General features: G+C 34.9%; 1 protein-coding gene across 3 annotated transcripts in view; it reads left to right on the forward strand.

The window, feature by feature from the left end:
* Positions 1-23,460, forward strand: part of NRDC (nardilysin convertase) — a 92,400-nt gene that overhangs the window by 44,758 nt on the left and 24,182 nt on the right. For all 3 annotated transcript variants that reach the window (XM_007459618.1, XM_007459619.1, XM_007459620.1), the window contains 10 exons: positions 924-997; positions 6,140-6,235; positions 7,294-7,416; positions 9,640-9,697; positions 11,460-11,533; positions 12,917-12,986; positions 15,359-15,436; positions 16,967-17,087; positions 17,169-17,227; positions 17,498-17,552. In XM_007459618.1, coding sequence (XP_007459680.1) covers positions 924-997; positions 6,140-6,235; positions 7,294-7,416; positions 9,640-9,697; positions 11,460-11,533; positions 12,917-12,986; positions 15,359-15,436; positions 16,967-17,087; positions 17,169-17,227; positions 17,498-17,552 — 808 coding nt within the window. The remainder of the gene's footprint in view (positions 1-923; positions 998-6,139; positions 6,236-7,293; positions 7,417-9,639; positions 9,698-11,459; positions 11,534-12,916; positions 12,987-15,358; positions 15,437-16,966; positions 17,088-17,168; positions 17,228-17,497; positions 17,553-23,460) is intronic.

Below are 23,460 nucleotides of genomic sequence, written 5' to 3' on the forward strand. Positions count from 1 at the left end.
GGTGCATTGGTTAAGAATCCGCCTGCCAGTGCAGGGGACACGTGTTCAATCCCTGGTCTGAGAGGATCCCACATTCTGTGGAGCAACTAAGCCTGTGCACCACAAGTACTGAACCTGCGCTCTAGAGCCAGCGAGCCACAACTCCTGAGCCCGCGTGCCACAACTACTGAAGCCCGTGCATCTAGAGCCCATGCTCCGCAACAAGAGATGCCACTGCAATGAGATGCCCACGGCGCATCGCAACGAAGAGTAGACCCCGCTCGCCGCAACTAGAGAAAGCTCACGTGCAGCACCGAAGACCCAACGCGGCCAAAAATAAATAAATAAATTAAAAAAAATTTAACTTAAAAAGTTAAAAAAAGTAGGCCTCAGATACTTTTTATTTATAAAATCACAGATACACATAAAATATGTAAACAGATTGTATATGTGTGTAAAAATGTCATTGGGAATGATTAGAAGAAAATTTCTGAAAAGGCTACTTAGGGTTGATAATGGAAAAAAAAAGATCAAGAAACACCAGCCTAGAAATACATATATATGTGGTAAAACTATCAAGAAAAGCAGAGAAGTGATTCCCATAACATTCATGATATTAACTCTGAGGATAAGGTGGGTGCTGGGTTCTTCTAGAGTTCTGACAGTGGTCTATTTCTTGATCTGAGTGGTGGCCACTCAGGTGTTTACCTTATAGTCTATATGCCCATGTTTTATATATAATACTTTTCTGTATGGGTATTATATTTCATAATAGAAAAAAGGTAGTTTGTAGACTTTAAAATCTAGAAATGCTGTGTATTGTTTAGGTTTTATATGCACGATTATGAACTAAATCTCCATCTTAGTAAAGCTTCTTAATTAAAAAAGTAGATGTTGACTGATGAAAAGCTTTTACCAAACAGTTTTTTTTTTTTTTTTTTCAGATGGGCCCAATTCTTCATCCATCCACTAATGATCAGAGATGCAATTGACCGGGAAGTTGAAGCTGTTGATAGTGGTAAGTGCTTTATGTCTTGCTGCTTTTTCCTTCATTGATCCAGTCGTTTAGCACATTTACCATTCTTTGTCACTCTTTATATTATAAAGGGCTAAGTTAAAATAGATATGTTATGTTTATTCCTGAAGCCATTAAATGTCTAATTCAGTATATATTTGAAATAAGTCAAAGAATGGTAGATTTTCGATTTTTCAGCCTTTGTTTTTTGAGGGTTTTACCACAGTGACTGACCTTTTGCAGGATAAGAGCCTAATTCTTAAAGCTAATACTGGGTGTTAAAACTTTAAAAGTTCACATACTCTTTTTGTATGAAGAGGCATTTTCTCTGAGGCTTTATTTTAAGCACCATCCTGATATTTAAATAGCTTATTTTTTGTTGCCTCTGTGTGTCAGTGCTTTGTGGGTTGAGTTTCTGTAGTTCCGAAAACAATAGTGATATGTTTATGGATGAAGAAACTAAACTCCTGAACAGGAAATGCGTTTAATTTTACTTTTTGACAGTTTTTCTTATCTTTGTGATTTAAATATTGAAGACCATAAGGAAGGCTGTGTGTCTCTATAGGGTGCAGGTTCATTAGAGAATTGTGCTGCACGTATCCCTTAGTTACAGAGTACCAGTAAATAGCACCACTGCAGATTAACCCTGCTTCCTTATTTTAGCATTAGAAACATGTAACAGTAGACTTGAGGGGATTTCTAGTTCACATAGGTTAGGCTTGGCTTGCATAGCTGAAGAGGCCAGGTCTCTGTACTACTTCTTCCCTTTGTAGCATTTTCCCTCTTGGCTTGACTGTCTAGTTCTAATAATCACTTATTGCGTTCACTAGGCTGAATAAACTGCAGATGGCTGGAAAGAACTGTCTTGAAGGCAGCAAACTGTGTTTTACTTATAGAAATGTCACTAACTGTGGCCCTCTATTTATTTGTAAAAGAGGGTGGAATGGAGTTAGATTCCTCCTAGTTCTAGTAGCTCCTTACAATCAAGGATTTATTTTCTTCATTTTTGTTACTTGCCTACCCACAGTGTCTGTTTTTTTCATAGGCCCAGATAAGTATTTGTTGAATACATGAAAAACCAAAATAACTAAGGAAAACTCCAAAAGCCTTCCCTACTTTTTGGGACCTAGGAACTATATTCTGTGTCTTTAATTCTTTCAAGTGTCTTTTTCTTTATACAGTTTCTAGAGTGGGTTGAAATTGGCATTTAAGAGGTTAGATGTCTAGGGAATGCCATGGCGGTCCAGTGGTAGGATTCAGTGCTTTATTGCCAGGGCCCATGTTCAATCCATGGTCGGCAAACTGAGATCTCGCAAGCTGTGCGGTGCAGCCAAAAAAGAAAGATTAAACGTCTAATTTAATTTTACAAGTTTAATTCAGAATATATTTTATTATATTTTGAATATTATGCAGAAATATATATATATACACATACATATGTGATATATGATATGTACACACACACATACAATAAGTAGTTTTGGTTTAAGATGAACTTAAGCTAAAGGCCCTGTTTTTTTGTTTGTTTTTGATGATAGGAGACCTAGATTTCAATTTGTGATCTGATATAAATAGCTAGGTATATATCATTAGTTACTTAACCTTCTAAGTATGAAGGATTTACTTGAGATTAGGGAGATGGGAGAGGTCTTATATTTTAACTGGTGTAATAAACTAGTATTCATTAGCCAGCTTTGTTTTTTAGCGTACTGTTTATGATATATTATTCTTTTATTTGCATTTATAAGACATCAGAAAATTATAAATAAGACAAGAGCTAAGTTTAGATTCTATGAACATACAACAAGATCATTTGGAGACTCAATATTTATACATTGATAGATACTGATATTTTTTGTGAACACAGCATAAATTTATCTTGGCTAAAACCACAAAATGTTTAACAGTTTTACATGTTAACATGTATAGTATGCAGACCATTAAGAGTTAACAGCTCTAGGCCAGGTCTAAGTCAGTATTATATTCATACATCTTAGCTTTTCTTTTTTCCAAAATCAATATCTGCAAATAATGAGATCTAGTTTTGAAAGCTCAATAATCAGATGTTATTTTCTTCAATTCAGATGTGATAGTCTTTATTCTATCATTCTCATCTCATTCGCATGCTTTTAGTTGCCTGCGTGCTTGGATGGCCCATTCAATGTGAGAGGAGTTGAAAGGAAGTTCAGCTATCCTGGTAGAATCATCTTTTCATTTTCTTTTTCCTTTATTCCTCGCCACCTGCTTATGGAAGAGATTCTTTCCTGAGTTTTTAATTTATTATCTTGTTTTACCTTCATTACTTTATCACCGTGCCCTGCATTGACAATCTGTTTTTGGTCTAATCTTTCAGTGGAGTGGTTATACACACAAATTTATAAGCATTTATTTGCACAATGCAGATAGGTCTGTTCAGTGTTTTATAATTTTCTTGAATACATTTAATCACAGAAGCTCATAAATGTCCACAGGGTAGGTTTTAAAATGGGATTAACTTATTGCTAAAAGAAGATTATAGAGAAAAAAATTATTTTTAATGATTAGCTCTTTATTTTAATGATTGTTCATACTTTTACATAAGCATGATTAATTGCCTGCATATTGTACCTTAGTAATTGAGACTGAGGATATGGCCAAAGACTTTTTTTATATAATCAAGTGGTTGAGTGTGTTCTCTAAGTGTTCAGTATTTATACTCTATTTTTATCAGTTGTAGGAGGTACTGAATCACTTTTTGTAGGTATGTTTATATGTCTACTCCATTAGTTTTCTGTTGCTGCTGTAACAAATTACCAGAAACTCAGGCTTAAAATAACAACAGATTTATTTTCTTAAACTTTTGGAGGTCAGAAGTCTAAAATATTTCCTCAGGGCTGCATTCCTTTTGGAGCCTCCAAGGGAGAATCTGTTTCCTTGCCTTTTCCACCTTCTAGATACCACCTACTTTCCTAGACTATGGCTCCTTTCACTATCTGAAGAGCCATGGGTGTAGAATCTTCTTTCCTCTCTGACTTCTGCTTCTGTCTTTATATCTTCTGTCTTTGATCCTCTTACCTCTCTCTTTTAAAGACCCTATGATTACATTGGGACCCAGATAATACAGGATAATCTCCCCTTCTCAAGATCCTTAATTTAATCACACTGCAAAGTTCCTTTTACCACATAAGGTAACACATTCACAGGTTTTGGAGATTAAGATGTGGCCATCTTTGGGAGACATTATTCAGCCTGTCACCTTAATAATGGAATTGTTTCTTCTGTGTTAGAGCCATATCTTCATAATTTTTACAGAGATTTAAAAAATTTACTCTGTTGAAGCTATGTATATATTTTTTTACTACATATGTTTTCCAGGTATGGAAATTATAAATGTATATATTTTTTACTGTCTCATCTTTGATTTAGACTTCATGGCTTATAACTGAAGTATTTTATCGAATATACTTTTGCTTCTTTCCATCTCTTCTGTCACCACTTTAGTTTCCACTCTCTTTACCAAGTATAACAGTGATGGCCTCTAATCAGTTTCCCTGTCTATACTTTTGCTTCCACATTTACAACCAGAATAAACTTAGTGAAGTCCAGATCTGATAATGTTACTCTCCTTATTAAACATTTGTAATGCCTTACCATTACTCCTATGATAAAAAAAAAATAGCTAACATTTTTTTTTTTTTTTTTGCTGTATGTGGGCCTCTCACTGTTGTGGTCTCTCCCGTTGCGGAGCACAGGCTCCGGACGTGCAGGCTCAACGGCCATGGCTCATGGGCCCAGCCGCTCTGCGGCATGTGGGAACTTCCCGGACCGGGGCATGAACCCGTGTCCCCTGCATTGGCAGGCGGACTCTCAACCACTGCACCACCAGGGAAGCCCCCCCCACAAAAATAGCTAATATTTATTGAGCACTTATTATGTGCATTGTTATGATTATTACCTCCATTATGCTTATTTGACATACAATGAAACTGAGGCTTAGAAGTACTCTTTCAAAAATTGTTTCTTAACTCTTCAGCCTGATATCTTGCCTTTGCTTTGATTCTGAACCTTCTACCTCCAGCAGCTAGTTTTAGTAGTACCTGCTGCATGATGTTCAGTAAATATTTGTTGAAGGAATATATCTTATTTAATTCTTATAAGAATCCTATGAGCTAGGTACTTGTAACTCCATTCTATAAATGAGAAGTAGAATCAGGGAAGTTAGATAACTTTCTCAAGGTTGTATAGCTTAGTAAATGGCAGAACTTGGATTCTAGCCAAGATACTTCTGACTTCAAAGTGATTGTTTTTAACCATTAATACTTTATTACCAACACAGTTGTCTTTGGAGGAGATTTAAACAATATATATGACAAAGTTCCCAGACAGTAAGGAGTTTGATTTAACATTTTTTTGGCACTTTCATCAGTAAGATCTTGGACATAGCATCTGTTGACTGGAAAAAAATACACAACCTAAAAGTTGAGAGTTATGTTTTATTTGGCGGATTTTCTGAGGACTTCAAGCCTGGGACACAGCATCTCAGATAACGCTGAGAAAACTGTTCCAAAGAGGCAAGCGGGGGAGCTAGGATATATAGGAGTTTTTTTTGCAACAAAAGACCAGGTAGTCGGAACATCAGAAGATTACTGTTAATAAAAGAAACCGAGATATCTCAAGTTAAGGAATTTAGCGCTTTTCTATGTACGGGAAGATGCAAGAGTCTGGGCTCACTAAAATCATTCCTTTGATAGGCACCACAGCTATCTGGGTCCAGTATCCTATGTTTTCTCATCCTGAGCTTCCTGAGGGCGCACCGTCCCTGTGGCTATAATGTGATGGCTTGATGGCTGCAACATCTTTTGTTTACTGATATGGCAATACTTTAGTTCTCACAGTAATAACCTTCAGATTATTAACTGCCTGTTTCATTTGAAAATAAGGGAAAATCTCTAGAAAGGTGAATTGACTACCCAAAGTTAGAGAATGTGTTAAGTCATAGAACTTGTCCTAGATCATTGATTTCCCTGCTTCAGTCTTACTACACTTTATTCATAAAATTAATTTTTGTTACTTCCTTACTTTCAGTTCTTTTAAGCTTGAATTTCCAGATAATAAAGCAAGGTACTGAATTTCATTTTATTAAAAGTGTTTCCTTAAAACTGACAGAATATCAACTTGCAAGACCCTCTGATGCAAACAGAAAGGAAATGTTGTTTGGAAGCCTTGCTAGACCTGGACATCCTATGGGGAAATTTTTTTGGGGTAAGATACTAAATACTTCATCTATTTCATGTTTTCTAGTTAAGGAAGATTGAGAGTATGAAAAGTTTATAAAGAATGGAAAGTTATAAAGGTAGGGTAGCTAGGTACCTTTTACCTTTTAGGGTAGGTAGGAAGCTTTTCAACTAGAAAGTACTTCAGCATGCCTATATTTGGTTCTCTAACATTGGATATATGAGGAATAGCACCTAACATTTTGTGAATGTTTTCTGGGTGCCAGATGCTCTGCTAACACTACATGAATTATCCCATTCAATCATCATAACAATGTTACGAGCTTGGTACCATTATAATCTCCATTTAAAGATAAAGAAACAGGCTCAGAGAAGTTAATTTTCTTAAATATGATAGTGGTGGATGTGGGATTTGAACCTCTGTTTATCTGGTTATAAAGTGTGTGCTCTTCCCCAACCTGACATTTCCAATTATCAACAGAGATTCAGCAATAATTTCTTTAGTAGTTTTTGAGCTGTGACCTAATTTTGTTTAATTGTTAAGCTGTTTAAATGATATCTGGTTTTTCATAATGGCTTTTTCTTAGTGTTAGAATTCAGTTATTATGGCTTTTTCTTAGTGTTAGAATTCAGTTATTATAGCCTTATATTAATCCTCTTGACCACAGAGTAGAATCTGGAATGAGTTGATCTAAATGGTACTTCATTCAAAGGATGATTTGCTTGTTTGCTTGTTTGTACAGTTATATACACTTTGTATGTCATCCTTGCTTTATGTGGTTTATTTTTAAGAATTATACAGAATATTACTAAAACCTAATAGTAGACTAATTATTAAGAAAGGAAGCTTAAGGCAATTACTGTTGTTAAGGTATTGCCAACTAGAGAGTAATTCCTTATGTGTTAAAATATACTTTGAAATTGTTTCTTATGAATTTTTGTCTTATTATTATTATTATATACTGTTTCAATATTTTGAGTCACTTGGGTTATTTCATTAGTTAAATATAGTAGCAAAGGATGCATTGTCGGTGTGGAGACTTAATAAACTTAGTTATTTCTATAATCTTTTCCATCTTTTTATAGGAAATGCTGAGACTCTCAAACATGAACCAAAAAGAAATAATATTGATACACATGCTAGACTGAGAGAATTCTGGATGCGTTACTATTCTGCTCATTACATGACTTTAGTGGTTCAATCCAAAGGTAATATTGTGTACTATGGCCCTTAGAATTATTTGGAAGTAGTGCTTTCTTAGAATTTGTCTGTCGTATCAATGTTGCAGTTCACTGTTAATTTATAATACTTTAGTGCTTGATCCTAATATGAACTAAAGAAAATCAGAATTTGAAGAGGCAAAGCTCAGGGAAGCACAAAATCATCTGATTCTCAGGCAAATGTTTTTTCTTTTATAGACATAGGTCTTAACTCCAGGCTAGTCTATGAGTGTATTAATGTACTGATTGATCATGAATTGTTTTTTCTTTTTTAATAAACTTATTTATTTATTTATTTATTTAATTAATTTTGGCTGTGTTGGGTCTTCATTGCTGCGTGCAGGCTTTCTCTGGTTGTGGCGAGCGGGGGCTACTCTTCGTTGCAGTTTGCCGGCTTCTAATTGCAATGGCTTCTCTCTTGTGGAGCATGGGCTCTAGATGCATGGGCTTCAGTAGTTGTGGCACACGGGCTCAGTAGTTGTGGCACATGGGCTTAGTTTGCTCTGCAGCATGTGGGATCTTCCCAGACCAGGGCTTGAACCCATGTCCCCTGCATTGGCAGGCAGATTCTTAACCACTGCACCACCAGGGAAGTCCCATGAATTGGCCTTTTAAGCCACATTTGGCTGCTGCCTCTGTTATCTCTGGTTTTGCATTTAATCTGTATTAATCATAAACTCTTAAAGGGCACAGTGTTTGTCTTTTCATCCTTACATAGGGTTCGGTAAAATGGCATGATTAATTGAAGTCTGTCATGGTGATGCTAGCAGAAGTATCTTAAATGTAATAATACTGGTCAATACCTCTACTCTTTTCCTTCTTTTATCATTACTGAAAATAATGTTGTGTCAACTTTTCTCATTAAAGAAATCATAGTATCTTTCTTTTGTTTTCTTTATATTTTAATCTCCTTAGGCTGTTCTTCAAAGTCAGTCATTTGCTGAACTGTTCATTTTGATATGTCAGTACCTTATAGTTTCTATATTTCTTTTTGAAAAACTAATCCTGTCACCCTAATGTGATTCTCCTTTTTATAAAATTTTGCTCTCTCATTGTCAAAATTAAGATCAGAGCTGATTTGGCACTTAATTATAAAATATTTTTGTGTTTAGGATCAAAATTAGTCCACTAAAGTTAACTTGAACATAAAGTTACAGATATAGTATGGCATTCAAACTACAAATGTGCTTCTAGATTCCTTTTACAGCATTTATTAAAATAGGCAATCCTGTATTTGGTATGTAATATTAATTTGCAATTTTTAATTAATTTTTGTTTTCAAATCTGTCATGAACATGCATTTTTCTTCAACTAGGTATTGATTCTTTTTCATTCTCTTCTTCTGTGATAACAAATATGAGCATATTAACGCTTGTTGCAGATTTCTAAAATAAGCCCCACGTGTTTGATTAGAAAACCTTGTCCAGTCTAGAGTCGGTTGATTTCGGAGCTTCAGCATTTATTATATCATTTAAGAGTGAAATATCAGTATAAATAGTATAGAGTAAATTCAGAACTTGATTAGTCTAATTTGCATCTTGTATTTATATACTGGGGCATCTCTTTTGAGAATTAGTGAAAGTCATGTAGCTGGTGAAACTAACAAATACTATCCAGTGATGGTAACGAGTCACTGGGATAAAGCTAAAAGGTTTCCTTTTTCATTTAGATCTCCTGTTTTACTAGAAATTTCAGAAGAATTTCTTATGAAATATAAGAAAAGAATCAAAAGAAGATAGAAATCATATCAGCCTAAGAAGACATATATTAAAACCACAGCAAGTGTAAATTAATGTAAAGTAAATGGAGTATAATAGTACTGATGAGCTGCTGAGAAGGGTAGTGTAGGTTAGTTAAGAGAAATCTTCCTAGAGGAAGTAAGTTTTGGAATGGGGTAGGAGGATGATTGATGTATTTTTATCTCTTGGTCCTTCATCTAGCCTAATGATAAACAAAAACTTTTTTTTCTACTTGTGTGTTTTTTCTAACTTTGCCAGGGAGAAAGAATAAAGGAGTCTTAACAAAATTATATGTGTCTCAAGGTTTTCTTAAATATTATTTTTCCTATTACTGATTAAGGAGTGGCAAGTGATGCCCAAATTAAAGTATTCCTTTGTTTTATAGCTAAAGATCTGTGAGAAATATAATTGCATTTCTACCTTTAATAACAACACTGCCTTTCCCTGTCTCCTTCCTGCCCTCTCCACGAAGAAACACTGGATACTTTAGAAAAGTGGGTGACTGAAATCTTCTCTCAGATACCAAACAAGTAAGACATTTATTTTCATAAATCATACACCTATAGAGTTAAAGAAGCTAAAGTTAAAGAGTTAAAGATTCATATCTTCCCATATGAATCCCAGAGGTTTTTGCTTTTAGTTTATTTTTTTTAAAACAGGTGATTATATTAAGAACTAAAGTAGTTTAGCAAGATTGCACAGCCTTGGAGTGGGAAAACTAAGATAACCAAAGATCCCATAGTTTCTGTAGTTCAGAATTTATAAGCTTGTAAACTTATAGTAAGCAGTAACTCTGAAGAATTTGTGCCTCCTTTTACATTTATTCAGAGCTTTTCTGTTACTGTGTACAGTGCTTGAAATTATGATATGAAAGCAAATATTGTATTGAGAGGTAGCATATACATATACGTATCCCCTGCCTCTGAGCAAATTAAGTTCTGAAGGTTTGTTTTTTAAGTCAGTTGTTTGGAACTTGGAATGCTTTTTCCCCATAAACAAAATACTCTTGTAGTTGATGAGTGACTTTACATATTGCCTGAAAAGTCTATTGCATATATTGTAGTTGAATCAAATGGCCTTTTATTAGAAATTGGATGTAGGGTTCTAGTTCAGAAAGCTACTATTTTTTTGTCCACCTCAAATTCATCAAAATAATACAGATATTCAAAAGATACTTTATTGTTACATTTTTTGTTGCAAAGAATACAGAAAATTTAATTCTCAAGCAAAGTGTCTCTTCCCACTCTTAGCAGTTTGCATTTTAGTAAACTAAATGAAATCAGATTATTTTTTCTTGCATCAGGTGAGTAAGCTAGACTCTTTCCAATTCTTTGTTCCAAGACAATTTGTTTTAAATTTATGAAAGAAAAATTAGCTTTAAAAATGTTGGAATAATTTGTAATAACAACAGATTGGTTATTATTATCTTGGCTTTATGTAAACTCCTGTTGATAATTAGCAATACTTTTAAGTATGCTAATTAAGATAATGAAAGCCGTGCCAAAGTTATGGGGTTGTTTAATTTGTTTTTGTTTGTTTGTTTTGATAAGAAATGAGTATTAGCTATGGAAATGTCAAATGGCAGATTGAAATGTGTGTTTCACTGTGAAACTTTACTAATAAAATCAGAGGTATATTGAATAGACGGATTCATTAGGTCTTGTCAATCAATTCCTAATAAGAATTTTAAATTAAAAAAAATTCTTTTACATATTATACACTAAGAACTTTGGTTCCTTAATCAGACGGGTTAAAAAGTGTTCTAGGTAATTAATACTGATTCATACTGACCATATTTTAGAAGAAATATTAGTTACAGTATATTCAACCAGGTGGGAAGCCTCTAGAAGGAAGAGTCCAAGTTTTTCAAATACCACAGTGCCTAATATTGTACTTTATATGTAAGAATCTCTCCATGTATATTTCTTGGATTAAAAAAATATCTCTAGTGTAAGTTTTCTTTCTGAAATGGCTTTGTATTAAGAGGAGAACTGAAGTTGGATGGGACTAATAGAGCCAGTAAATATTGGGAGGCGAGGTCCCTTCAAGTCATTGTTTTCTGTCTCCTGTGAGTTTTAAAAGTATTTGAGTTATTGGGGCTGAGGTTAAGAATAGTTTGTGTAGTTCAGGATTTTGTAGCTTTGTTGCCATCTATTCGCTTATGCCTAGAATGCTTTTCAGCCAGGAGTATGTAGAATAGACTATAAAAACCTATCAGTTTAGGCATCCCTAAAGATACTGCTTATAAAGGCTTTTGCCAATTAAATTTTAATGTATTTGTTTTATTTTCAGTGGGTTACCCAAACCAAACTTTGGCCATTTAACGGATCCATTTGACACACCAGCATTTAACAAACTTTATAGAGGTTCGTGAACCAAAGGTTTAAAACTGTTTGAAATTAACTTTAGCACATTCTCTAAAACTTAACTGAGGCTGCCAATTTTCTTTGAAAATGAGAATACAACAGAAAGTACAGCTGGATTGGAAAGGGAGTAGACAGTGGAAATCCAACTAGTGACAGATAGCAGGCCACTAACTAGTAGCAGTTTCATTGGTTTGGCACCTTAATGCTACCTGAGTCTGTTTCATGCTTTCTCCCTATTTTCTTCTTGTTCCCTTTTGTTCTTGGTTTTTTGTTTCTTTCCTATTTTGTTTTTATCTATATTCTGCTCTTTTTTGCCTTTAAAAGAGAAAAATAGAGGATGGGAAAACACTTTGGAAATAATTTCCCTTTATCTTTATTATAAAACCAATTTTTGTTAAATGAAGGCAAATTTAGTGTAAAAAAAAATGGGTGGGGGGAGTTACCCTTAAATCTTACCATCCAGAGAAGTGGTTTTGGCAGATTTCCTTTTGAGTTTCTGTAGGTATATTTTCTTAATGTAGTTGAGATTATAAAGTATATACACTCTATCTCTTGCTTATTTCATTTAATATTATATTTGTAATAACTGCCCAATGAGCCATCACATGGTTATGCTATAACTTACTTAACAGTTTGCCCATAGTGAATATTGCAGAAACATTCCTAATTCACCATTTCTCTTTCTTTGCTCTTTTTATCATGGCAGATTTTTTTCTTTCTCCTAATTGCCTAGTTATTCCCTTCTTCTCCTTCACTCCATTGCCAGTCTCTTTCCTCTTCCCTTTCTCTGACCAATGACTTTTGTCATACTCTTTATCTGCTGCTGGCTCCATTTTATCTAAGCTGACTCTTCCCAGAGACAACTTATTTTTGGTTGTATTCTTCCTGGCTGTAGATTTTCTCTTCAAAGAATTATAGAAGAATGGGAAGCACTGGGAAGAATCTTAGAGTTACTTCAGCCTACCCCACTCATCATACCATAACAGATTCAGAATGAGTTAAATGCAAGTGATTTTCTCAAGGTTGTATAAACACAGATAGCAAGATAGTAGTAGGGCTGGATTTCAGCCATGGGTCTCCTGACTCCTAGTCCTGTACCTGTTCTTGCAAGAAGGGATCCATCTTTAGGGGCTTGCCTATTTTCATAGTTCTTTTATCCATGCCTTCTCTATCTGTGAAACCAAATTGAAAAGAAATTTACAAAAATTGCATTATTCAAATTGGAAAATTGGCAACTTGAAATAATAATTGCATTATATTTAACTTTCCCATGCTTATTGGAGGATGAAATATATTGAATTTTTAAAAATTTCATGTAACATAGTATATATAAGTTATAGAGAAACACTTATATCTGTTCTTCTGAAAAATATTTTTGTTCAGTTGTTCCAATCAGAAAAATTCATGCTCTGACCATCACATGGGCACTTCCCCCTCAACAGCAACATTACAGGTAAGAGTTCAAAGGCAAATTTACTCCACTAGATACTGAGTGAGAATCCTATTTTAAAAGCATACTAAATGGTTTAAATTTGGGCATTCCGGATTTATAAACACAGGTAACATGGTAAACTAGGACCTCACTACTCCTGGATTGTTCAAGCCTTTGCTATATATTTTAATGTCTTCTTGGGTATAAAAGCTAGAGTTTTCTTATAATTAGTTGCCTTTCCTGAGTCTTTGAAGTTAAGTATCTTAGTGTGAATGCTAACTTTTGTAATTATTTTCTTTAGCACTTTGAGTACAAATATATGTTAGCTTATGATTTATTTGTCAGTGGTGGCCATTTAGTTTGATCTTGTCAAAAGTAAAGTTAAATAATTTTGAGCCTGAAATACAACTACAGCATAAATCTCAAGGACCTACTTGAGTTGGGAATGAGGTCAGATTTTTAGAAATTAGGAAAACACTTCAGTTTATTTATATAATTATTTTACATGAGCAATATACATGGGCTAAGAAGTTCCTTAAAGATAAGGATCAGTCAATGGCTACAAATGCTTTTCTCATTAGAATAAATGCTAATGAACTGATAAAAATTTAACTTAAGTTTCTAAAACTAACCAACAAAACAAACCCAAGAAGAGAGACATACAAGCAGAAGGAAAGAAAAGTAATGTGTATTGCTTTAAGCTCAGTAAAAAATGCTTTTAACAATCAAGTCCCATGAAGTTAACAAGAACAGTATGCCTCCAGTGAGAAAGCAGAGAATGTGTGTATTGTCTACTTACTTTTTTTTAGTGCAAGGATAATATAGGAAAAAGTAATGTCCATTGGTTGTATAGTTATGTTAGAGTATCCCAAAAAGTGTTAAAATGATTACATGCATATTTAAAAGTTTATTCCATTTGTTTTAAATTTTTATTATAAGAGTAATATGCTTGTAAAATGTTGAGGACAAAAGAGTATTAAGTAAAAGGTAAAGCTCTGCTTCTCCTCTGTTCTCAAAGATATGCCCAACATTAATAGTTCCATATATATCCTTCAGACATTAAAATAATGAATATAAAACATATCTTTTTTAATGGAAATGGAATTATACTATGTATACCATTTTTCCCATTTTTTGCATTTCTTGTTAATTAACAAAGCCTTGTTTATCTTCTGCCTGATTACTAAGGTAATTCATTGTAGAAATCTTGAAAATTACTGAAAAGTAGAAAAAAGTCATCCATGATTCTGTTTTCCAAAGACTGTTACCATTTCTGTATGTTTTGATCCAGTTATTATTATTTTTTTAATGAACTGTATATTTGTTTTAACCTGACATTTATCCCAAATATGTGAACTCCCACTAAATTAGCTTTTGGGGGAGCGATTTTATTTTTTTACAAAGAAGCAAGTGTTTCTCCCTCCAGAGTTACCAAATACAGTACAATTAGATTTGGTCACGTGCAAATGTTATGTATTCAACTGGGTTCATTCTTTAACTGATTTGCTCCTCTATGTCAGTTTTAGGATAGATGAAATCTAAAATATGTCATTCATATTTTATGTTTTTTTTCAAATTCATATTTTAAACAGTGACTTTTAAGAGTTTACTGAGTAATTCTGTAAACTAAGTTTAAAATTTAAGAATGTTTAGATTTCCTAGCTTGATTTTTCTGTATATTTTTGGTAGGAATATATTCCCAAAATTATAGTGGAAGCCAGTGGGAAAAGATGATGTGAATAACACATAAACAACTCCTCAGACTATAGATGTATATTATTATATAAGATATTTTTTACACCTGTTATTGCATTTTCCTGAAAAGCCTATGAGTAAGTAGTTAGGCAAGTAGAGAGAAAAAGAAAATAGAGTGAGATTAAGTCTTTTGCTCAAGATCATGCACTTAAAGGAATAACGAAAACTACAAGCTAGATTTTCTGACCCATAAAGCAACACATTTCAGTTTACCACAGAGCCTGATGCAATGCCAAAAGCTTTTAAGGATACAGAATGATTCATATCTGCATCAGATTCTAAAATGATAAAGAATCTATATTATTTCTATTTTGGGTGAAAAAATAATGATTTTACCATGAAAAGAAGTAAGATTGGTATCCAAAAGAAAAAGTAGTATCCAAAAGAATTCTTAAATTTTGGAATATTTGTACTTATTCAGTGATTTCAGATGAAGAAGTTAAATTTCACCATGTTTTCTGTTTTTATCTCGCTGCTGTCAAATTAATTATAGTTTCATATTTAGTAGAACTTATGTGAAAATAAGTTTGTAATCACATTCTCAAGTATCAATCTCAGAAGTAAGATTTTCTAAAGTAAAATTAAGGTATTTATACCTTAATTTAAAAAAATTTCTGACCTTAACTTTTTTTTTAAAGGGTGAAGCCGCTTCATTATATCTCTTGGCTGGTTGGACATGAAGGCAAAGGCAGCATTCTTTCTTACCTTAGAAAAAAGCAAGTATTTAATTAATAAGTATTTTCAGTGTAGCAGTCTCTGAAAATTAATGGACAAGTGTTATATAACCCACTCTTTTCTTTTTTGCTTTGTCTGCCAGGAAGCATAGATTCAAATCTAATAATTAAAGTCTCTTCATAACCTAGATTATTTTAATGGCCATATCATATTTGTATATTTCCTTGGAAGCCACCTTTTAGCCCATGTTGGAAGTATTATAGTTGTACACAAAATTTTTAAATTCATAAATAGAGTCCAGAATTACATGAAAATTTAGGTCTAATCAAGAATTTGGATTTGAATAATAATGAAGTCAATTATTTAAATGCTGTGGATCTCCAGGCTTTCCCAACCCAGAAGGTAGACGTTAATGAAAACTTCACTGGGCAGATAAATCATATAAATATGGGGGACTGTGATCAGTATATGCAGCCATGTTAGCAGTATGTTAGCCATGTTTCCTAAAGCATTTAAGCACTTGTTTAAGTTGCCTAGCCAAATAATAGAAATACAGCTTTAGAATCAGGACCAAAACACATTAAAGTAATTCCTTGCTTGATTTTTCTATACACTGTTCAAGAATGGAAGGTAGATGAGAAATTTAAATAAGACTTTAAAACATTGATGTGTACTAGATTATTAAAAGAAAGCTGAGAGGGCAGGCTTATTAGAAAAATAATGAATGACATTAAGTATATATGTGCCTTACACAATAAATGTAATATGATTTGAGATTTGCATAACCTTTTTACCTTACTGAACTTTATTAGAATTTCAAGTTTTTCATTCTGGCCTCCTCTCTCCTTATTTTAGACTTTCAGGATTATTCTAGTCAGGAAAAGATACAGTCTTATTGCTTCTTTTTTACATAACCTGTGTTGGTTAGCTGATGGTCTCAAAGAGCCCACTTAGCATTCTAAGTAGGGAAGTATCTGAAGTGTTTTTTAAGGCTTCTCTTGGGAGACGGCTCAAAAAGGGATGCGAGAAATGCCTCCCAGGGGAATTCCCTGGCTGTCCAGTGGTTGGGACTCCGCGCTTTCACTGCTGAGCACCTGGGTTGAATCCCTTGTCAGGGAACTAAGATCCTGCAAGCCTAGCGGTGCGGCTAAAAAAAAGAAAAAGAGAAATGCCTCCCAGCATTAACATATTGTGCCATCCCAGAACATACTTCACAATATATTAAAAGTATGCTTTGACAAAAAATTACTATGTTCTCTTCGACAAAAAATTACTATGGCTTCATGAAACTAATAATGTTTTACTATGTTGTAATATAAGTGTTTCCATTAAGGAAGTATATACGGCTGTTATTTCCTTCTGATCATTCCTGTATGCAGTACAATTCCTTGGGAGGCTTTGTACTTTAAAAAAATTTGTACTTTTAAACTTACTGTTGGAAAGCATGTTTGCTTCAAAGCCTGGGCTTCCCAAATTTTACATAGAAAGCCTACCTATTTTGTTAATTTGAAGTATTTGTAGACTATCAATCCCAAGATATTGACTGGATTAATTTTTTCTCCTAACTGTAGGTGCTGGGCTCTTGCACTATTTGGTGGAAATGGTGAGACAGGATTTGAGCAAAATTCTACTTATTCAGTGTTCAGCATTTCTATTACATTGACTGATGAAGGTTATGAACATTTCTATGAGGTAAATAATAAAAATGGAGGGTTTTTAAAATTATATAGATATCACTTTATGCAAAAGTATAATTAGATGTTTCATTTTTAGGTTGCTCATACTGTCTTCCAGTATTTAAAAATGCTGCAGAAGCTAGGCCCAGAAAAAAGGTAATATATACTTATAAGAGTCAATCCTAATATGTTTTAGCCTTCAGGCTACCAACAGACATGCGTTAGTCCTGCGTTGGTGGTTTTCCAGGCATTTCTTGCTTAATTTCCTTTACTTGTTCCGTATCCTTATTCCGCTACATGTGAATGTATGTTAAAGATTTAGGTTTACATGGACAGTCTGTTTATTTTTATACTTCTCTTTTCTTGCTGATGATTCTAATGAGAAATTTAAATTTGTCTTCTAATTATAATTTTCTTCTTTCACAGAATTTTTGAAGAGATTCAGAAAATTGAGGATAATGAATTTCATTACCAAGAACAGGTACTGTGGAAGTCAAATTCTTTTTGAATGTTATCTGTGACCAAGTTGAAACTGGTGTGGACATTGTTCCTCTTTTTGGAAGTGTCACTGGAGTTTTAATTCTGCCACTTTCTGTCATGTGAGTCTCAAGATGGCCTTGAGGTTTCTGAAAATTCACTCTTGTGTTTTTGAGTATTTATATTGAGTAACAGTGAGAGAATTTGGCAGATTGACACAGATCATGTTGTGTGACAATCATTCATCTATGTAGTCATTTCATATGTCTATCCCTTTAATCCCTTTGATAAACATTCATGGAGAGCTTGATATTTTGGGAATTCAAATATTGTGAAGACATTCTACAAGGTAATATGAAGTAATTACCATATATAATGTTAGAAATAGTGTGCTTTGTACTTTCAGGGTAAGGAAAGCATTTGCCTTGACTGGAATAGGACAGGGAAGCCTTCATGGATGTAGTAAATTTGAATTGAGTTCAGTATTAAAAAATGGATAAGGTTTAGATATTCTAAGCAATGGGAAGCACATAAGTAAGGAACTCTGGGGTATTATGAAAAAGTGAATGATCCTACATGTCTGTGGCATAGGGTATATGAAAGCAAAGTTGAAAGGTAAGGAGTTTAGAGCAGGGTTTTTAAAAAACCCTTTTTGTGCCTTGGATCCCTTTGGAAATATGTTGAATCCTATGGACCCCTCCCCAGAATATTATTTCACCTCTTCATCTTTTTAAACTCTCAGAAAAATCGCCCTAGTAGTACAGTGATCACTGGTATATCCCTCACCTAGATTTACCAGTTCTTAATATTTTGCCATATTTTCTTTCTCTCTCACGCCTCTTCTTGTGTGTGTGTGTGTATGTGTGTATTTTTTTGAGATTTAATTACAGATATCATGATACTTCACCTCTCAATATTTTTTTTTTTTTTTGCGATACGCGGGCCTCTCACTGTTGTGGCCTCTCCCGTTGCGGAGCAACAGGCTCCGGACGCGCAGGCTCAGCGGCCATGGCTCATGGGCGCAGCCGCTCCGCGGCATGTGGGGTCTTTCTGGACTGGGGCACGAACCCGTGTCCCCTGCATCGGCAGGCGGACTCTCAACCACTGCACCACCAGGGAAGCCCTCTCAATGTTTTCTAACATGTATCTGCTACAAACAAATGTATTCTCTTGCATAACCTCACTAAAATTGTTGTGCTCAGGAAATTTAACATTGAAACAATACTGTTAAATATTTATTATGCAGCCCATAGAATAGTGGGTTTTTTGTTTTGTTTTTGTATTTGTTTTTATTGAAGTATAGTTGATTTACAATATTGTGTTAGTTTCAGGTATACAGCAAAGTGATTCAGTGATACATATGTATATATGTATATATTTTCAGATTATTTTCCAGTATAGGTTATTACAAGATATTGAATATAGTTCTCTGTGCTATATAGTAAATCCTTGCTGCTTATCTATTTTATGTATAGTAATTTGTATCTGTTAATCCCATACTCTTAATTTATCCCTCCCCCCATCTCTTTCTCTTTGGTAACTATAAATCTGTTTTCTATGTCTGAGGCTGTTTCTGTTTTGTATATAAATTTCATTTGTATTATTTTTTAGATTCCACATATAAATGATATCATAATATTTGTCTTTCTCTATCTGACTTGCTTAGTATGATACTCTCTAGGTCCATCCATGTTGCTGCAAATGGCAATATTTTATTCTTTTTTTATGGCTGAGTAATGCTCCACTCTGTGTGTGTGTGTGTGTGTGTGTGTGTGTGTGTGTGTATCTCATATTTTCTTAAATCACTCATCTGTTAATGGGCACTTGGGTTGCTTCCATGTCTTGGCTGTTGTAAATAGTGCTACTGTGAACATTGGGGTGCATGTATCTTTTTAAATCAGAGTTTTCATCTTTTCAGATATATGCCAAGGAGTGGGATTGCTGGATCATATGGTAGCTCTATTTTTAGTTTTTTGTAAGGAACCTCCATACTGTTTCTGTAATGGCTGCACCAATGTACATTCCCAGAAACAGAGTAGGAGGGTTCCCTTTCATAGAATAGTGTTTTTAAATTCATAAGATAAAATACAGTAGGTTACAAAGGAATACTGAAATACTCAAAATAGTAAAAATTAGTAATATGGGTCTCTGTATCAATATGTTAAATAACAAAGTCTAATGGTAGATCTAATAATTATTACAATTTTAAGTAGCAATGAATATGGTATTTTTTTCTTCTTATTAGTCATCCATTTTATACACATCAGTGTATACATGTCAATCCCAGTCTCCCAGTTCATCACACCACCCCCGCCACCCCCGCCACTTTCCCCCCTTGGTGTCCATACGTTTGTTCTCTACTTCTGTGTCTCAATTTCTGCTCTGCAAACCGGTTCATCTGTACCATTTTCTAGGTTCCACATATATGCGTTAATATACAATATTTGTTTTTCTCTTTCTGACTTACTTCACTCTGTATGACAGTCTCTAGATGCATCCACGTCTCTACAAATGACCCAATTTCGTTCCTTTGTATGGCTGAGTAATATTCCATTGTATATATGTACCACATCTTCTTTATCCATTCGTCTGTTGATGGGCATTTAGGTTGCTTCCATGACCTGGCTATTGTAAATAGAGCTGCAATGAACATTGTGGTACATGACTCTTTTTGAATTATGGTTTTCTCTGGGTATATGCCCAGTAGTGGGATTGCTGTGTCATACGGTAATTCTATTTTTAGTGTTTTTTTTAATTATTTTTTTTATTTTTAGTTTTTTAAGGAGCCTCCATACTGTTCTCCATAGTGGCTGTATCAATTTACATTCCCACCAACAGAGCAAGAGGGTTCCCTTTTCTCCACACCCTCTCCATTATTTGTTGTTTGTAGATTTTCTGATGATACCCATTCTAACTGGTGTGAGGTGATACCTCATTGTAGTTTTGATTTGCATTTCTCTAACAATTAGTGTTGTTGAGCAGCTTTTCATGTGCCTCTTGGCCATTGTATGTCTTCTTTGGAGAAATGTCTATTTAGGTCTTCTGCCCATTTTTGGATTGGGTTGTTTGTCGTTTTTCCCTTGCTGTTTTCAATAATTTTTCTTTGTCTTTAATTTTTGCCAATTTGATTATTATGTCTCTTGGCGTGTTTCTCCTTGGGTTTATCCTGTATGGGACTCTGCACTTCCTGGACTTGGGTGGCTATTTCCTTTCCCATGTTAGGGAAATTTTCAACTATAATCTCTTCAAATATTTTCTCGGGTCCTTTCTCTCTCTCTCTTCCTTCTGGGACCCCTATAACGCGCATGTTGTTGCATTTAATGTTGTCCCAGAGGTCTCTTAGGCTGTCTTCATTTCTTTTCATTCTTTTTTCTTTATTCTGTTCTGCAGCAGTGAATTCCACCATTTTGTCTTCCAGGTCACTTATCTGTTCTTCTGCCTCAGTTATTCTGCTATTGATTCCTTCTAGTGTATTTTTCATTTCAGTTATTGTATTGTTCATCTCTGTTTGTTTGTTGTTTAATTCTTCTAGGTCTTTGTTAAACATTTCTTGCACATTCTCGATCTTTGCCTCCATTCTTTTTCTGAGGTCTTGGATCATCTTCACTATCATTATTCTGAACTCTCTGGAAGATTGCCTATCTCCGTTTCATTTAGTTGTTTTTCTGGGGTTTTATCTTGTTCCTTCATCTGGTACATAGCCCTCTGCCTTTTCATCTTGTCTGTGTTTCTGTGAATGTGGTTTTTTCCCACAGGTTGCAGGATTGTAGTTCTTCTTGCTTCTGCTGTCTGCCCTCTGGTGTATTAGGCTACCTAAGAGGCTTGTGGAAGTTTCCTGATGGGAGGGACTGGTGGTGGGTAGAGCTGACTGTTGCTCTGGTGGGCAGAGCTCAGTAAAACTTTAATCCACTTGTCTGCTGATGGGTTGGCCTGGGTTCCCTCCCTTTTGGTTGTTTGGCCTGAGGTGACCCAACACTGGAGCCTAGCCAGGCTCTTTGGTGGAGCTAATGGCAGACTCTGGGAGGGCTCACGCCAAGGAATACTTCCTAGAACTTCTGCTGCCAGTGTCCTTGTCCTCACGGTGAGGCACAGCCACCCCCCGCCTCTGCAGGAGACCCTCCAACACTAGCAGGTAGGTCTGGTTAAGTCTCCTGTGGGGTCACTGCTCCTTCCCCTGGGCCCCAATGCACACACTGCTTTGTGTGTGCCCTCCAAGAGTAGAGCTTCTGTTTCCCCCAGTCCTGTCAAAGTCCTGCAATCAAATCCTGCTAGCCTTCAAAGTCTGATTCTCTAGGAATTCCTCCTCCCGTTGCCAGACCCCTAGGTTGGGAAGCCTGATGTGGGGCTCAGAACCTTCACTCCAGTGGGTGGACTTCTGTGGTATAAGTGTTCTCCGGTTTGTGAGTCACCCACCCAGCAGTTATGGGATTTGATTTTATTGTGACTGTGCCCCTCCTACCATCTCATTGCGGCTTCTCCTTTGTCTTTGGATGTGGGGTATCTTTTTTGGTGAGTTCCAGTGTCTTCCTGTCGATGATTGTTCAGCAGTTAGCTGTGATTCTGGTGTTCTTGAAAGAGGGAGTGAGAGCATGTCCTTCTACTCCGCCATCTTCTGAGTGTGCTATTTTGAGATATCTGCAACAGCTATATTGTGATTTCTATTGGTTATAGTCATAGATGCTGATAATACTGCTGTGGTTTGTTGCCTGTATATTTATAAATTAATAAAAATGCTAAGTTAGAGTTTAGTGAAAATAAATATGTAATTTCTTCCCAATCAAACTCATGCTTCCCACCCTCCCTGAATTTGTCCACTGATATCTTGTGGGAGGTATCTGTAGGCCCTTGATAGAGAGCCCCCAATTTAGCACCAGTTCATAGAGCATCTTGAAATCTGCCTTTTTGGATCATCACCAGAGACAAATATCTACTATAATTTGAGAAGACTTAAGTACGTGAGGGCAAGGTCACAAAAACTATAAGCTTCCAGTTGCTATTGATTCCTATACAGTCTGCTGTATATGCTTGAAGTCATTTGGAATTGAAATAGAAATCTTGTTCTATGAAAACAGAGAGCTACTGTGTTTTATATTGGCCATTTGAGGGTCCTATCGACACTTCTCTTCTATAAATTGATTGATATGCATAGAACCCACAAGTCCTGCCATCAGCTTTAGCAGTACTGATTTTTTTCAGTGTTCTTATCAACTGTTGTGGCAACATGTGGGCCAGACCTGTGGCAAGGAAAGAGTAGGAGTAAGAATTGTGGACTATAGCCATAACTAATACCCTTATTCCTTTTTGGGGGATTGGCTTTTTAGCATTAGCTGAGTTACATTTTCTTTCTGCCCTTCTAGTTTCTTCTTAGCAAGACATTTCAAGATACCTTTTTTATAGCTCGCCATTTTGTAGCTCATTTTTTTTTTTACCTTTAGCACAGTATTCATGAATGCCTGTCTTGATTTTAAAACATGAGCCCAAAACATTTTAGACTAAAACCTAATCAGTACAAAGAACAAATCAGAAAGGTTCATATCTTTGTTTGAACTGCTAAATTTTAACTCAAGTAGCTCAGCTTATTTCAGCTTTTATATATTTCTGTTTTATTAACAAAGTTGACATATCTCCTCTTCAGACATTTTTCTTGTTTTCATCAGTAAAGGCAAATAGGAATGCTCTTTCAGACTATTCAAGCCAGTCTTTTTTAATTTAAAAAAAAATTAAAAAAAATTTTATTTCACATGGGAACTTGGACTCTATATAATCAGCTACTTGAACTAGAGAAAAGCTGTTTAAGTGTCTTTCTATGTGCAGAGAAACAGGAATAATGTAATAATAATGGAAGGCAGTGAGAGTTGTAGTAAACAAAAAAATTAGAAGATAGATAATAACAAGTGTTGGAGATGTAGGGA

Source organism: Lipotes vexillifer, unplaced genomic scaffold, assembly GCF_000442215.2.
Source record: "Lipotes vexillifer unplaced genomic scaffold, Lipotes_vexillifer_v1.1 scaffold525, whole genome shotgun sequence".
NCBI lineage: Eukaryota > Metazoa > Chordata > Mammalia > Artiodactyla > Lipotidae > Lipotes > Lipotes vexillifer.